The sequence below is a fragment of the Danio aesculapii genome, chromosome 8, assembly GCF_903798145.1.
Source record: "Danio aesculapii chromosome 8, fDanAes4.1, whole genome shotgun sequence".
NCBI lineage: Eukaryota > Metazoa > Chordata > Actinopteri > Cypriniformes > Danionidae > Danio > Danio aesculapii.
The window spans coordinates 17,069,456-17,085,299 of record NC_079442.1 but is presented as its reverse complement, the minus strand read 5'-3'; the positions used below and the strand labels follow the sequence as shown (position 1 = coordinate 17,085,299).

General features: G+C 37.0%; 1 protein-coding gene across 2 annotated transcripts in view; it reads left to right on the top strand.

Moving 5' to 3' along the window:
• ccdc92 (coiled-coil domain containing 92) overlaps window positions 1-15,844 on the top strand; it is a 51,547-nt gene that overhangs the window by 35,308 nt on the left and 395 nt on the right. For both annotated transcript variants that reach the window (XM_056463312.1, XM_056463313.1), the window contains exon 4: window positions 14,580-15,844. This exon is cut by the window's right edge and continues 395 nt beyond it. In XM_056463312.1, coding sequence (XP_056319287.1) covers window positions 14,580-15,451 — 872 coding nt within the window. In that variant the 3' untranslated portion in view covers window positions 15,452-15,844. The remainder of the gene's footprint in view (window positions 1-14,579) is intronic.

Sequence of the window (15,844 nt, the reverse complement as noted above, 5' to 3'; positions counted from 1 at the left end):
CTGACTCCCTGGACAAATCCGACTTCTCTTCGCGTCACACAGCGCCTGCAGTTAAACTCACAGTGGTTTATCATAACACTTTTAGCGATCATTTTTTCCACAATTGACAGCAAGTATAAACATAGAAGCATTTGTCTGATTAACAAGCACCACCTAATCATGTTCAAAAGAATTTAAAACACCAAATAGGACACAGTTATATACCATTTCGAAAGTTAAACATACTCTAATAGGTAGTGTAATCTACACATTAAGTGGAGAGTGTGAGTGAGAGTGGGCAGGGTTTCGATGTGATCTGGTTATGTTGTGGTTCTGTGACTGCTGGTTTTGGTTGCTGTATATTTAAAAATGATGACAGTTTAAGTAACTAGGAACTAGGTTAATTTCAATTTAAATAAATTTAAAATTAAATAAAATATTGGGCGGCACAATGGGAAAGAAGGGTTTCTGTGTGGAGTTTGCATATATGTTGCATATATGACGTTTCTTTTATAAATGCGAAATCCAAATGAGGTAGTATATCATGTTTGTAGTTTGCATATATTTATATGTATCCAATTTCTATATGGGTTTCCATACCACTGTGCTGTTTCCTCTTTGCAGCAGGTTGTAAATAAGACTTTTTCTGTTTGTTTTGCCACAAAGAAGGGAAGTTTCTTTGAGAAAGAAAGAGAGTGTCCCTTGTATGCACATATACCTCCATGGCTGTGCCTTGTAACCTGGTAACCAGTGTTCTACCCAGACACACACATACATGTGCACACAAACACACACTGACCCCATGCTGTCACAGAGTCCTTTCCCTCTTTCCCCCTTTATATTTTATCCTGTTGAATATACGTTGGCCTTTCAGCCTCTGAAACAAATACACAATAATGAACATTTAGGCTTCTGAAAGCTTCACAGTTTCCATAGACGTATCCAGGCAAAACCCTGAAAGCTTCAGGACTTCTAAACAGAGCATGACATTAACGTTTTTGCTCACCAGATACTGTGGCTTGTAGTTTTCAAGACTTACTAGCTACTTAGTGTTTACACTGGCCTCAAATGTGTTGTTGGGAAAATACTTTGTACATGATAAAAATGCTTAAAGGCCAAGATGCACTTAAATTTGCACAGAAAATGGAAACTACAATGGAAATACATTTACCAAATGAATTCCAAATTATTTTCATTTGAACAGATTATACCTAAAAATAGGCATGATGAGGCAGCATTAATGGACAAACCAGCAGACCAACCTTATCAGGAATTGACAACTTTGTTTCTTTCACTCACTGGAGGAAATGGTGCTTTATTTGCAAATTTTTCATGCGATATTTCAGGTTTGCACATACAGTGCTCAGTATAATTGAGTACAGCCCATTTTTAAAATGAATATTTGTATCCATTTCTCAGTGAATATAGTATATGTATTTTGGTGCATTTAAACAAAACAGATTTATTGAACCGATATATTCATTAAAATAATATTTTAGTCACCAAACATATTTGGAAGTTGAAAGATAACACAAACTCAAACAAAATATTAAACAAATAAATTACAAACTACAAAATATTAACTAAATTGTTCAATTTCTTTGCTCTTTGCGTCTTTTTAAATTTGTATTTAATATTATTCTATAACATACAGATTAGGGTGTTCTAGTTTTTGGACCGTTAGCCTAAGTTATTTTGTCAGATAAGCTCCAGATTTGTCTTCAGTACTGACTAATCTAATGTATATGCACAAATATTGTATAGCTTCCAATTAAAACTATGAATTTAAAAGAGATATTTGTGAGGGGTGTACTTATATATGCTAAGTACCGTAAGTCTAATATGCATTTTGGAAACATAGATGGAACATTAGATGGAAACAGCTACTGTCCTGCAGAGTTTTATGTGAACCCACTGAAACGTACCTGAACAGGCTAATCAATGTCTTCAAGGTCTACAGGACAGAAAGCTACAAGCAGGTGTGTTTAATTAGGGTTGGGGCTAAACTCTGAAGGACAGTGGCCCTCTGGAACCCTATTTGGATGGCAAATGTTTCTCAAGGGGACAATTGTAAAAGATAAGACTCCACAGCACCTCGGTGATATAGCATGCTTTTGGATGAAGTTCATTTTCATAGTGAACATCTGAGTTTGTAATCTTAAGATCCCGGAACTACATGTCTCACATGCTCACTCAGATGCTAGTTTTTATATTTAGGATTCTCAAATATGGCTCGTGAGATTTACTTACCTGCAGAGTTTAGCTTTAACACTGATTAAACAAATGTTGATTCACACAGCATGTCGCTATCAGTGCTGGTGCAATCTTTGTGACAATCAATTACACTGAATCCCGACACAACTCAAAAAAAGTGATGTTTGACAGCTAGTCAATAACAAACCGAGTACATGGACACAAATTTTATAGCACTTCTGTAAAGGCTGATTTATACTTTCACCTGGCACCGAGTCACAAATCTTCGCTGACTGTGCTCAAAAGAAACCCTCGTAGAATCTGATGGATAAACAGAGAAGTAGGAAGTTTCCGGAACTACATCATATCATTAATATTGTTCAAGATTTTTAAACTTATTATTTTTATTATTTATTTTAATGACTATAAAGATTTTTATAACCATTCAAGAATTTTTTTTATCAAACTTTGATGCATCACTTGCTTTTGTTCATTTGTCGGACAGATTTACCTACGTATTTAAGTTAAAAGTTAATGACAACAGAACATGGGTTGCTCTATAAATATATTTTTTATTATGGCAAGAATAAAAACCAAAAAAAGTACACTTACTAAACAATACTGATATTTTTAATAGACTTAACCCACTCCACAATTCACACATTACTGTCTAGTTTCTGAGTAGTTTCTGTCCCCTACTTAAATGCTAAAAAGGCAATAATGGTCCTACATTCCTGACCATTATCACCAATAAAGCATAGAAAAACAGGGCATCAGTATATTGTAAACCAATAAGTTCAAATATTTTTTTCCAGTTATCAAAGAAATAATTTTGTTGCTTCATTATAGTTTTGTACCTATTCAATTGTTTTAAATTCAAAATTCTGTATATACATCAGTGTAAAACCTATGAATGTTGGAAAAACATATTCTTTAATTGTGTATTTAGGCCCAATGCCAATTCTATTTTTGTACCCCTACCCTTCTCCTTCCCCTTCACCCTTGAAAAAGAGTGTGAAGGGGAAGAGCTTCAAAATTGACCCTTAAGAAATGGGACAGCAGTACAACACCTGCACATGTCATCATTTGTCATCACAATCTCTTGCTTCATGTGAGATCGACGATGGCGACTGCTGTAGTTATTCCAGTTGCGTTATTTTGGGGTATTTATTTTCAGGAAATCACTGAAGGCATATATTATGTTATCATAATGATATAATGTGGCAATAAGCTTGTAACTGTACTGTACCTTTACACCGTGGCCATATTCATCTATGTAAACACATAAAAAAACATTAACATTATAGCAGACACTGTAAAAAGCTCATTCCCAGCCACTTGACTTTTCTGACATGATATTGGAAGCTCATCGAGACAGGATGTTGTGGGAGTGCTATACAGGAGATTTTTGGGGATTATAGATAGCGAAACTTAGAAATTTAAAACATGCTTGTTTGTTGTAAAAATTCTGCCTCAATTCTGCCTCTTTACTTTCTCTTCACATTTACTCTTACCTCTTTACTTTCGTGGAGTAAGGAAACGGTGTTGTACTCACTGGACTGAAGACATCTATTATCCTACATATTTAATTTCGTTTGTTAAGTGCTAAGATTTGTTTCACAACTATTTCTAAATTCAGTTCTAGTTCCCACAAATGAATAAACGAACAATAATAACGAAGTGTGGTCAAAAAACTGAGTTATATCCAAACACACGTCGTATTCTTATGCTCCATAAGCTCCAAAACCCTACAGGTGGACAAATCGAAGCTTGTTTTTATTCAAACAAATATAAATATGCATATAATAAATAATACTACTACTAATAATAATAACATTATAGAAAAGCAAATTGTCATGAATAAACTGAAAAAAGCCCCCCACACAAAGAAGGCATGGAGGTAGTGGTTTTCAGATTTATGTGGAAAATTATCATTTAAAAAAAAAAAAAATTCTAATCCTTTATTTCTTTTTCATTTATAAAGATATTTGTGTATTGCTGTACATCCCGTGAGTATTAAGCAATGAATACACATTTAAGGCGCACAACACACTCTGCACTGGACTTTAGACCCCCATCCCTGCTGAAAAAAACAGCTTAAACCAGCCTAGGCTGGTTGGCTGGTTTTAGCTGGTTGACCAGCCTGGTTTTAGAGGGATTTTGGCCATTTCCTGCCTGGTCTTAGCTGGTCAGGCTGGGAGATGACCAGCTAAACCAGCTTGACCAACCTAGCCAGGCTAGGAGCCCAGCCAAAACCAGCTATGTCCAGCTTAAACCAGGCTGGTCAAGCTGGTTTTAGCTGGATTTAGCCGGTCATTTTCCAGCCTGACCAGCTAAGACCAGCCTGGAAGTGGCCAAAACCCTTCTAAAACCAGGCTGGTGAACCAGCTAAAACCAGCCAACCAGCCTAGGCTGGTTTAAGCTGTTTTTTTTTTCAGCAGGGATGAGTCTGCAAATGGCGCAAATGGATTTACTATTTAAACAATGTGACCTCAAATAGGAAAATTACTGTTGCGCAGGTCTACAAATAGCAACCCATCGCGCTAAACACGTCTTGCGCCTGTGATGACATCACATTTGCAGCACATACTCAAGCGAACTACACTGAAAAAAGTGTTGCATTCAAAACTGTTGCAAACTATTTATTTGTGTTGAATTTAAACAAACAAATTAAATTGAGCAATGTTCAACTTTATTTGTTTGTTCAAATTCAGCCCAAATAAATTGTTTACAGCCACTTAACATAAAAAAATTGAGTAAAGCCAAGGAATCATCTTTAAATCATTTTTTTCAGTGTAGCGAATGTGCTGTCCATATTTCTAATGGATGAGATGCTGACTTTCTGATACAAATTGCCATGATGTGTAACCATACAATACATTTCAGTGGCCAACACAGATTTACAAAATGAATTTTAAATTGATTTCCTTTAGAAACTCAGAAATGTGGCTTCATATAGCAATTTAATATTCACAGGACCTTGGTGTTTGTCAAAAACAGTAGATAATTTGGTTAAGGACTTTTATGTGGGTCATAAGAGAAAAACACAGACATTCTGGATTCAGACGGGTATAAACTTACGAACTACCTCCTGTTGATGGTGAAAACCCCTTACATCATTCAAAAAAATGAATGTCCAGTGAGGGTTTAGGGCAGAAATTGTCTATTCCTGATTTAGGACATCATACCTAACATAACTCAAAGCAGCAGACAAAAGTAAAGAGGAGATCTGACAAACAGAATAGAAACGCAGGTTAAATACAGGAGATAATTAGTAACCAAATTAAAAACAGGTATGCAACTTAATCAAGTAGTAATAAAACACAATCTAAAACCATGGAAACAAAACTTGGGATACTAGGAAACGTCAAAATAAGAGTCCTAACATTATAAGTAATGTAATATAACCTGGGATACTAGGAAACATCAAAATAAGAGTCCTTACATTATAAGTAATGTAATATAACCTGGGATACTAGGAAACATCAAAATAAGAGTCCTTACGTTATAAGTAATGTAATATAACCTGATCTTTTAGCAGGTGTGGCAGATTTACTTTTAGTCCCTAACCACAATGTGTTTGTAGTGTTGTTTAAATGATGAATCTGCTGATTGATTAAAAAAAAAATCAAGTATTCATTAGATCCAGGCAATATGATTATTTCTTACACATTTGTTTGGTGTCAGTGTGGTTGGGCAGGCTGTTGTTTGTGTTCTCACATGTGTCTGATGCGAGCCAGATTCAAGTCCAGCACAGGAAATGAGATTATGAATGACTACGCTAATACAGCACTAATGCAAAAGGCTAATGCATCATCTGCGACCTGCTGACTATATCCGCGCACGCAGGTTCCTAACAATAGCCATGATTTTCAGAGCAGTGCACTGACAGACAGCCAAACGCTGAATAATTTTAATTTTTACAAATTAAGGATCAAGCATTTCAGTGGTTCTCATCTGTTTTTTTACCCAATAAAAATTTACCCAATATTTAAAAAAAAAAAAAAGCTATTTTCTAAATATTAAATAGCAGTCCCAAAATATAGTAACTTGGTGAATTGATATGAGCCAAAAAAAAAACAACAACAACCCAGTAACATAATAATTAAGTGCAATTTTCTGTAATTAAAGCAACATAATGCTTTAATTATGATGGTAAATACTCAACAACTACACGAACCGTTAATAAAGCATGAAAATCCTACTGATGAAAAGAATTCAAGGCCTGGAAAGTATTTAAAAACAAACAAATATTGAAAGTTTTTGGAAAAAAGAGAAATTCTTAATTTAAAAATCTTAAATGTAAAGAACTGACAAAAATACACATTTGATCAATATTTCAGAAACCAAAATTGATTATTGAATTCAACAAATTTTATTAAAGTTCTTTGAACAAGACTGTTAAAAACTGTCAATTATTTTTTTAATGACACTTTCAAAACATCATTACTGTGGCATTTTATTGTAAATATTACGTGTAAGTGAAATGTCAAGTACAGTTAGGACTTCCATGACGCTACATACTGTATGCTGGGGGTGTGAAATTAGAACAGTGCCTGATTTGAAATTAATGGTGCTTTAAAAAGTCCTCGAATCTGCTGTTTATAAAGAGGGGGAACCCTGTGAAAGAATAAATGACACCTGCATGTAAATCATTCCCAGCTATTGGTTGTCATTTATTATTATTTATAATTTTTTTGAGTATCCAATACCAGACACAAGGTATAAAGGCAGCCACTGAGCACCTGCAAAAATAAGCTTGCAACACTTGCCCTTCCTCTTAGTTCTTCTGATTGGTCCACAGCTTTGGAACTGACATTGATAAATGTGTAAAAGCTAAAGTTCTTGTAACTTGACATTAAAAAACGTGTTGCTCACGTACCAAAATTAATTTTCATCATGTTCTATTAACATAGATAGCTTCTTTTGAGATTTTAGAATTTTCGAATGTCTGTCATCATATTTAATGACGACATTACCCTCAAAATATAAGCTTTTTGTAATATAAGATAGACAACAGAGGCATGCATATTGAAAGGCATGGCAAAGATGCTACAATGCATATGGTCAGTTTGACCATTCAGGGTAGAAATTATTAAAAACTCTATTGTGTTTGTCATTTTAATTAAATAATGTTGAAATTGAATATACATACATTTGGGAAAAGGCAGGGTACTATAGTTACATGGGTATAAAACAAATAATAATAATAATAATAATAGGTTACAAGGCATTTATAAGGACTGTCTAGGGAGTTCTAGTGTTAAAACAAGGTGACTGACACTCTAAAAATGTTGGCTGGTTTTAACCTACTGCTGGGTCAAATACTGTATGGACAAACCAACACACAAACTGTTGGGTTTGTCCATATTTGACACAACACTAAGCTAAAATAACCCAGCATTTTAGAGTGTATACATTCTAAAAATGCTGGGGGGTTTTAACCCAACACTGGGTGAAATATGCACAAACCAACACATAAACTGTTGGGTTTGTCCATATTTAAGACAACGTGGAGATAAAATAACCCAGCATTTTTAGAGTGTATGCATTCTACAAATATTGGGTGGTTTTAACCTAACGGTAGGTCAAAAATGGACAAACTCAACACATAAACTGTTGGGTTTGTCCATATTTGACACAAAATTGAGTTAAAATAACCCAGCATTTTTAGAGTCTATATATTCTAAAAACGTTATATGGTTTTAACCCAACACTGGGTCAAATATGGACAAACCAACACACAAACTGCTGGGTTTGTCCATATTTGACACAGCATTGAGTTTAACGGTGGGTCAAATATGCACAACATTTTAATAACCCAGCATTTGAATGTTGTCTATATTTGACACAACATTGAGATAAAATAACCCAGCATTTTTAGAGTGTATACATTTCAAAAATATTGTGGGGTTTAACCCGGTGGGTCAAGTATGGACAAACACAACACACAAACTGCTGGATTTGTCCATATTTGATAAAACCTTGAGGTAAAATAACCCAGCATTTTTAGTGTATACATTCTAAAAATATTGTGTGGTTTTAACCCAACAATGGGTCAAATATGGTCAAACTCAACACTCAAACTGTTGGGTTTTTCCATATTTGACACAACATTGAGTTAAAAATAACCCAGCATTTTAGTGTATACATTCTAAAAGTATTGTGTGGTTTTAACCCAACAATGGGTCAAATATGGTCAAACTCAACACTCAAACTGCTGGGTTTGACCATATTTGACACAACATTGAGTTAAAAATAGCCCAGCATTTTTGAAAGTGTATACATTCTAAAATGTTGGGTAGTTTTAACCCAATGCTGGGTCAAATATGGACAAACTCAACACACAAACTGATGGGTTTGTCCATATTTGACACTACATCAAGTAAAAAATAACCCAGCATTTTTAGAGTGTTTACATTCTTAAAATATTGGGTGGTTTTAACTCAACGCTGGGTCAAGTTCTGTATGGACAAACCAACACACAAACCGTTGGGTTTGTCCATATTTGCCACAATATTGAGCTAAAATAACCCAGCATTTTTAGAGTCTATATATTCAAATATGGACAAACTCAACACAAGTTGCTGGGTTTTTTTGTGCCATATTTGACACAACCCATAACCCATCATGTTAAGTGTATACATTCTAAAAAAATACGCTATAGTTTTAACCCAGCTTTAAAGATCAGGGATCACCCTTAATCCAGCCATCGCATAATAATAGAGATTATTCCTACCCCGATTTAAACTCAGCTCTTTCTGCGGACTGCAGTACACCAGCAGATGGTTCATTGTCATTAAACTAATAGATAACTTCACTAGCAATGTCAGGTTATGTCACATCTGTCATCTCTATACTGACACATGTGACATTAGCATTGTGAAGAATCCAGTATACTTATTACTCTGTCATGAGCTGTCGTTTGACCTCAGATGACTGTGCTGGAGTGTGTGTTCATGCATTCTGGTTGATGAAGTGGGCTTGTGTGTATATTTGATGGTTGCCTCATTAACTGGTGCGGCCATTGCTCAGTGGTAATGAAGCGGTGGGGGAAAGTGCAAGTGAGAGTGTGAGTCAGTACAAAACAAGCTCATTCTGCATGTCTAGTTTAATAACTATTAGAGAGATCACATGGAACTGAGAGCCTCATAAATTCAGATGAAGCATACTGGATAGTTTTAATATGAAACGATCACACTTACTCACATCATTTTTTCTATAATTATGCAAATATTTTATTGCTTTATTTTTATTAATACCACTAATCTGGCACTTCATCTATTGAGTTCATCTTTTTATGATTCATTAAGTCAGTGTACTGATTTATCTTTGCTATTTATTTCTAAATATTTACAGTTTTTTGATTATATTTTTTATTTCTTTGCCTTATTCTGATTATAGGGTATAATTTGGATTTTACGGTATTATTATTCACATTTGTAACACTACTACTGTACACTGGTCTTTTGCTGACTGACTGAATTTTTAAAAACTTGAATAAAACTGCTAGATTTTTATGATTAATTTAATAAATATTTGACATTTCTTGTTTTATTACTATAGTTTTTTATTTCATTGGCACTTTGAGGCAATTCATTGATTTTATTTGGTGATAATTTGGTTAAATTTCAACAAGTTTTTTTTCTTTCTGATTAATCAGTTTGCTAATTATTATTATTATTTTTCCACTTCAACACTGGGTCAAATATAGACAAACCAAAACATAAAATGTTTAGTTTATCCATATTTGACACAACACTAAGTTAAAATAACCCAGCATTTGTTTTAAAGTGTGTGCATTCTAAAAATGCTGGGTGGTTTTAACCCAACACTGGGTCAAATATGGACAAACCAAAACATAAAATGTTTGGTTAACCATATTTGACACAACACTAAGTTAAAATAACCCAGCATTTTTTTAGTGTGTGCATTCTAAAAATGCTGGGTGGTTTTAACCCAACACTGGGTCAAATATGGACAAACCAACACATAAAATGTTTGGTTTATCCATATTTGACACAACACTAAGTTAAAATAACCCAGCATTTTTTAGAGTGTATGCATTCTAAAAATGCTGGGGGGTTTTAACCCAACACTGGGTCAAATATGGACAAACCAACACAAAAAATGTTTGGTTTATCCATATTTGACACAACACTAAGTTAAAATAACCCAGCATTTTTTTTAGAGTGTGTGCATTCTAAAAATGCTGGGTGGTTTTAACCCAACACTGGGTCAAATATGGACAAACCAACACATAAAATGTTTGGTTTATCCATATTTGACACAACACTAAGTTAAAATAACCCAGCATTTTTTTTTGTGTGTGCATTCTAAAAATGCTGGGTGGTTTTAACCCAACACTGGGTCAAATATGGACAAACCAACACATAAAATGTTTGGTTTATCCATATTTGACACAACACTAAGTTAAAATAACCCAGCATTTTTTTTAGAGTGTGTGCATTCTAAAAATGCTGGGTGGTTTTAACCCAACACTGGGTCAAATATGGACAAACCAACACATAAAATGTTTGGTTTATCCATATTTGACACAACACTAAGTTAAAATAACCCAGCATTTTTTTTAGAGTGTGTGCATTCTAAAAATGCTGGGTGGTTTTAACCCAACACTGAGTCAAATATGGACAAACCAACACATAAACTGTGGGTTGTCCATATTTGACGCAACATTGAGTTAAAAATAACACCAGCATTTTAAATATGTTGGGTGGTTTTAACACACACAAAAAAATCAAATATATAATGTTCTAGTTTCTTGCAACATATTTAGGATGATTCATTCATTCATTTTCTTTTCAGCTTAGTCCCTTTATTAATCCGGGGTCGCCACAGCAGAATGAACCGCCAACTTATCCAGCATGTTTTTACGTAGTGGATGCCCTTCTCTGGAAAACAACCATACACACTCATTCACACTCATACACTACAGACAATTTAGCTTACCCAATTCACCTGTAGCGCATGTCTTTGGACTGTGGGGGAAACCAGAGCACCCTGAGGAAACCCACGCGAGCGCAGGGAGAACATGCAAACTCCACACTGAAACGCCAACTGACCCAGCCGAGGCTTGAACAAGCGACCTTCTTGCTGTGAATGCATGTTTTTACAATGCACACACTCTAAAAAAAATGCTGGGTTATTTTAACTTAGTGTTGTGTCATATATGGATAAACCAAACATTTTATGTTTTGGTTTGTCCATATTTGACCCACTGCATCGCCCATATTTAGGGTCAAATAAATAAAAAAAATTGGGGCTAAACTCTTATCAATATCTAAAATATTCTTCTTAATTCTAAAACAAAATGAACAATGATCAATTGGCTCATCATCATTACAAAACACACATTTATTTACGACATTTGGACCAAATAATGGCTGTTTGTGTAAATGTGTGAGAGAGACGATGTTGTCGTACCATCGTTTAGAATGTTGCAAAGCTGAAGGTCAGTAAAGCACAGTTATTCCCTCAACCTTCATATCCATTAGCAGTGTAACAGGAGATGGGATCTCTGTCTCAGTGTGTCTGCCCTTCACCCCCTTCCTCCTATCAAGTGTGTGTTGACTGTGCCAGACCCACCCTATTTCCCTGCCGAAACATGTCTATTATATGGAATTTATAATAATACTCACCCAATGTATTCTAATACTCACCTAATGTATTAATACTTACCCAACGCTGATGCCAATGTTTAAAAGCTGCTGGAGAATCATCTATGCACTTTCAGTATGTCTGTCCAGCTAAATTTATGGAGAAATCAATAATATCTCTGCTGAGCTCGGCTAAATGAGCTGTTCCCATAATACAACAAATGCTGGTTGTCAAAAGCTTAGAATCAGATCTTTAGGGAGGACTGGGAGAGAAAGAAAGAGAGAGAGAGAGTTCCTGTATAGGAAAAGGGTTTGATGTTTCATAGCCATTAGTTTCTCTGGGAAATTGGTTTATTGATGACCCATTCATGGTTCATTGCTGCCCTCTATAGGCAGTTGGAGAATGCTTTGGTCAGTTTGTGCAGATGTCTGTATATAAACATGTTATTTTTTCAGATTTATTGTTGACAGCACTGCTTTATTTTACTGGCTTGTAAACTGGATAGGCTACTGCCTTCTAAGTATAATGTTCATCACAGAACCTGTGGTTATTTAAAAATGTTCTGCTTAGTCAATAACTTATCGCCACATAAATAGCACTAGAGATTAAATAGTAGGGATTGAGCAATTGCTGAATTTGCCAGTATCTATTGTTACTAACCCAATACTCTAGTACAGTGTTTGTCAACCATGTTCTTGGAGGACCACCAACACTGCATGTTTTGAATGTCTCCTTTGTCTGTCACACCCATTACAGGTCTTTCAGTCTCTGCTAACGAGCTGATGATCTGAATCAGGTGTGCTTGATTAAGGAGATTTTTAAAATGTGCAGAGCTGGTGGTCCTCTAGGAACGTGGTTGAGAAACACTCCTATAATTGGCATGACAATACATATAAGCTCAAACAAAAGTTTGGTTGTCTTTTTAATTGAACATACATTTGTCGTCAATATTTTTCAGTGCTTAATAAATTATTAGTTTGTTTGTATACTTCTCACAATCTCAGCCACTTTCGTGATATTTTGGGCCACGACACATTATCAATACTCTGGCGCCAAGTATTTGTCTAAATGAACAAAAGGTGCAATTTAATTATCCTTACAATTAATTAATCTTTAATTAATCTCACACTGACTGCAGCAGTTTACTGCTTTCATTGCAGTACACCCAGTTGCCACCAGCTTCCTGTAATGGTGGATCAACAATACATCAGAGACACTCCAGTGCAAAGTGTGTGTGTGTGCGTGTGTGCGTGTGTGTGTGTGTGAGTGTATGAACTTTGTAACAACATTGTGTGTGACTGAATTAACTCCACAACAAATACATCAAATAATCATTGGGAAAGTTCTTACTGTAGTATTTCTCACAAACGTTAGGTGAGATCTGCTTCCATCATGTCTGTCACTGTGCTGTTCATCTGACGCAGCCGAGGCGGAGACGTGTGGGAACGGTGAACAGGGAGAACTATAGCATTAAAGGCACAGGCAACAAAAACAGCTACAATATGCTCAGAGCTGAAAATGAGAAACTTCTGAAAGGTCAAATAAATAAGGGCTTATCTTAAATCTTGAAAAAGTGGTAAAATAGGTGCCCTTTAAGTTGTGTCAACTCAAAAAAGCTCTGCAGCAAGTTCCCCTACAATTTTAATTGGAGTAAATTGTTTTCTACAGTGTAGAACGTTGAAAAGTCATCTTGACCTAACACCCTGTCCCAACTCCAGAACACAATTGTTTCCTGGGGGCACCCACCGGGAAACCTCAGTAAAATCTCACTGCAATTTGTAATTGATTGGTTTAGTGGCTATTTTATATAAAATTTTTCATCTTCCAATCACAGGAATTAGCCAAAAAGTAGTTACATTTTCTCATGAGATCAGGCTGGAAACCAACAGGAACATGATTTTTACAGAGGTAGCCAATGGCAGAACCTTTGCAAAGGCCCAGAATTCATAGCTATTTCCCTATGATTGTTAAGATACTCCGGAAAGTGCACCAAAACAAGCAATAATGCATTTCGACTGACCACTTGTAATCGGATCACTAAAAATGAGGGCCTCAGTTGACAGTATGGGACATGATCATTGAATTCGTACATACCTTGTTGCCTTTCAACCCACATTTGAAAATTAGTTTACAAATACAGCCCATGATTATCTTGCTTAACTGTGGGGTAGGGTAGTCACCATACTGGAATTCGGTACCAATCGATACTGATATTTTAATAACGTCCATTTCCTGCGAACATTTGAGCGATGTTGAGCACGTTCTTAAACAACGCTAATTTTCCATTGTTTTTATGTGCTCAACAGAAATTACCATGTTTGGCTGTGAAGGTCATCGGTTCAGCGAACTCGCCACAGATTACTGCGTGTAAACAGAAACAGGGACACTGGAGCGTTTTAATGCCACAATTCATCAGCGGATCGCTCGTATATCAGCTTATAGACGGACCAGCTGATCGACGTGACTTTGAAACGCTCCAGTGTCCCTGTATCTGTGGTTACACTCAGTAAACAGCGGTGAGTTTGGTGAACTGCTGACCTTCACGGTCAACCACAGTCATTTCCGTTGAGCACGTGAACACAACGGCAAATCAGCACTGGTTAAGAACGTGCTCCACAGTGGTCAAATGTTCACGGGAAATTTTTTACATTTCAGTACCGATTGGTATCGAATTCCAGTAAATTTGACAACCCTACAGTGGGGTAAAGTTCAGTAGGAGACTGGAGTTGAAGTGCTCTCGCTTAAAGCATCTTTTAAATAATGCCACATAACATTCTCTTCTCTCTCAGATGATGGCGAGGCTCGCTGCAGAGAGCTGCACCAGCGCTGTGAGGAGCTGGAGGCTCAGCTGAAGGCTAAAGAGCAGGAGAACACGGAGCTCCTGCGGGACCTTGAGCAGAAGAACGCCATGATCTCTGTTTTGGAAAACACCATCAGAGAGCGAGAGAAGAAGTACCTGGACGAGCTGAAGCTGAAGAGCCACAAGTTGGCTGTGCTGTCTGGAGAGCTGGAGCAGAGAGCCAGCACCATCGCCTACCTCACGTCCCAGCTCCACGCTACCAAAAAACGCCTTCTTGCTGGAGGTGCAGCAGGAATAAGCCCCTCCGTTAGTCCTGTCGGTTCTTTCAAACCCACACCACCTCCTGCTCCATCGGGAAACGACAAGGACGTCCGACAACCCGAGACCCCTCGCAGACGCATGCGCAAAAGTCTTTCACAGCCACTACACTCCGAATACACAGAGCTATACCGGATGGGCGCCACAGATGGCCGTAGGGTGGTACTTCGGGATTCGGTAGATGCTATGCCAGATCCCACACCATTCCTGCAAGCCAGAGAGCCAGCAGCTCCGGCAGAGTCTCAGCCAGTGTTGAGGGAACGCCCCTCTGTGATCCCGCCCATCGCTTCTTCTGCCACTCCCCCTGCACCATCAAGCCCCGCCCACATCCCCATACCTCCAAGTCCCAGGAACAGCCCAGCACGAGAGGGTCCGCATTCCCGAGCTAATGCACATATAGGAGTAGCGCATCGCATCCACCGCTCGCCTTCAGCAAGTGGAGGAGCAGCCCGGCAGCAGGCGGAGGTGGAGACCCTCGCTGTGGACCAGGTCAACGGGGAGCAGGTGGTTCGCAAACGCTCAGGTGCAGACAGAACTGTTTAAGTGCACCCATATACACACTCTTAAACATAGTATATAAACATAGTCGTATTAAGACCGATGCAGTATACGCGGAACTGTTTATGACTGTGAAAACACACACGTACAGACGCTCAAATCATCAACATATCACTAGTTAATAAACACACACACACCCCCTTAATACAGTACAGATAGTTTTAAACAATTTACAAACACATTCACACAGCCCAAACTTCGAAAATGCTGAACGATACACACTGGAAATGGAAGCAGATTCAGGCAAAGACTGAATAGAATGTGTTTTAAAGGGAAAGATGGAGACACTACGGATGGCAGCAAGAGCTTGTGTATGTCCTGCTGCTTTTTATGCAACACTGTATAAACGAAATGTAAAAGACTTTTGTTCATGGTCAT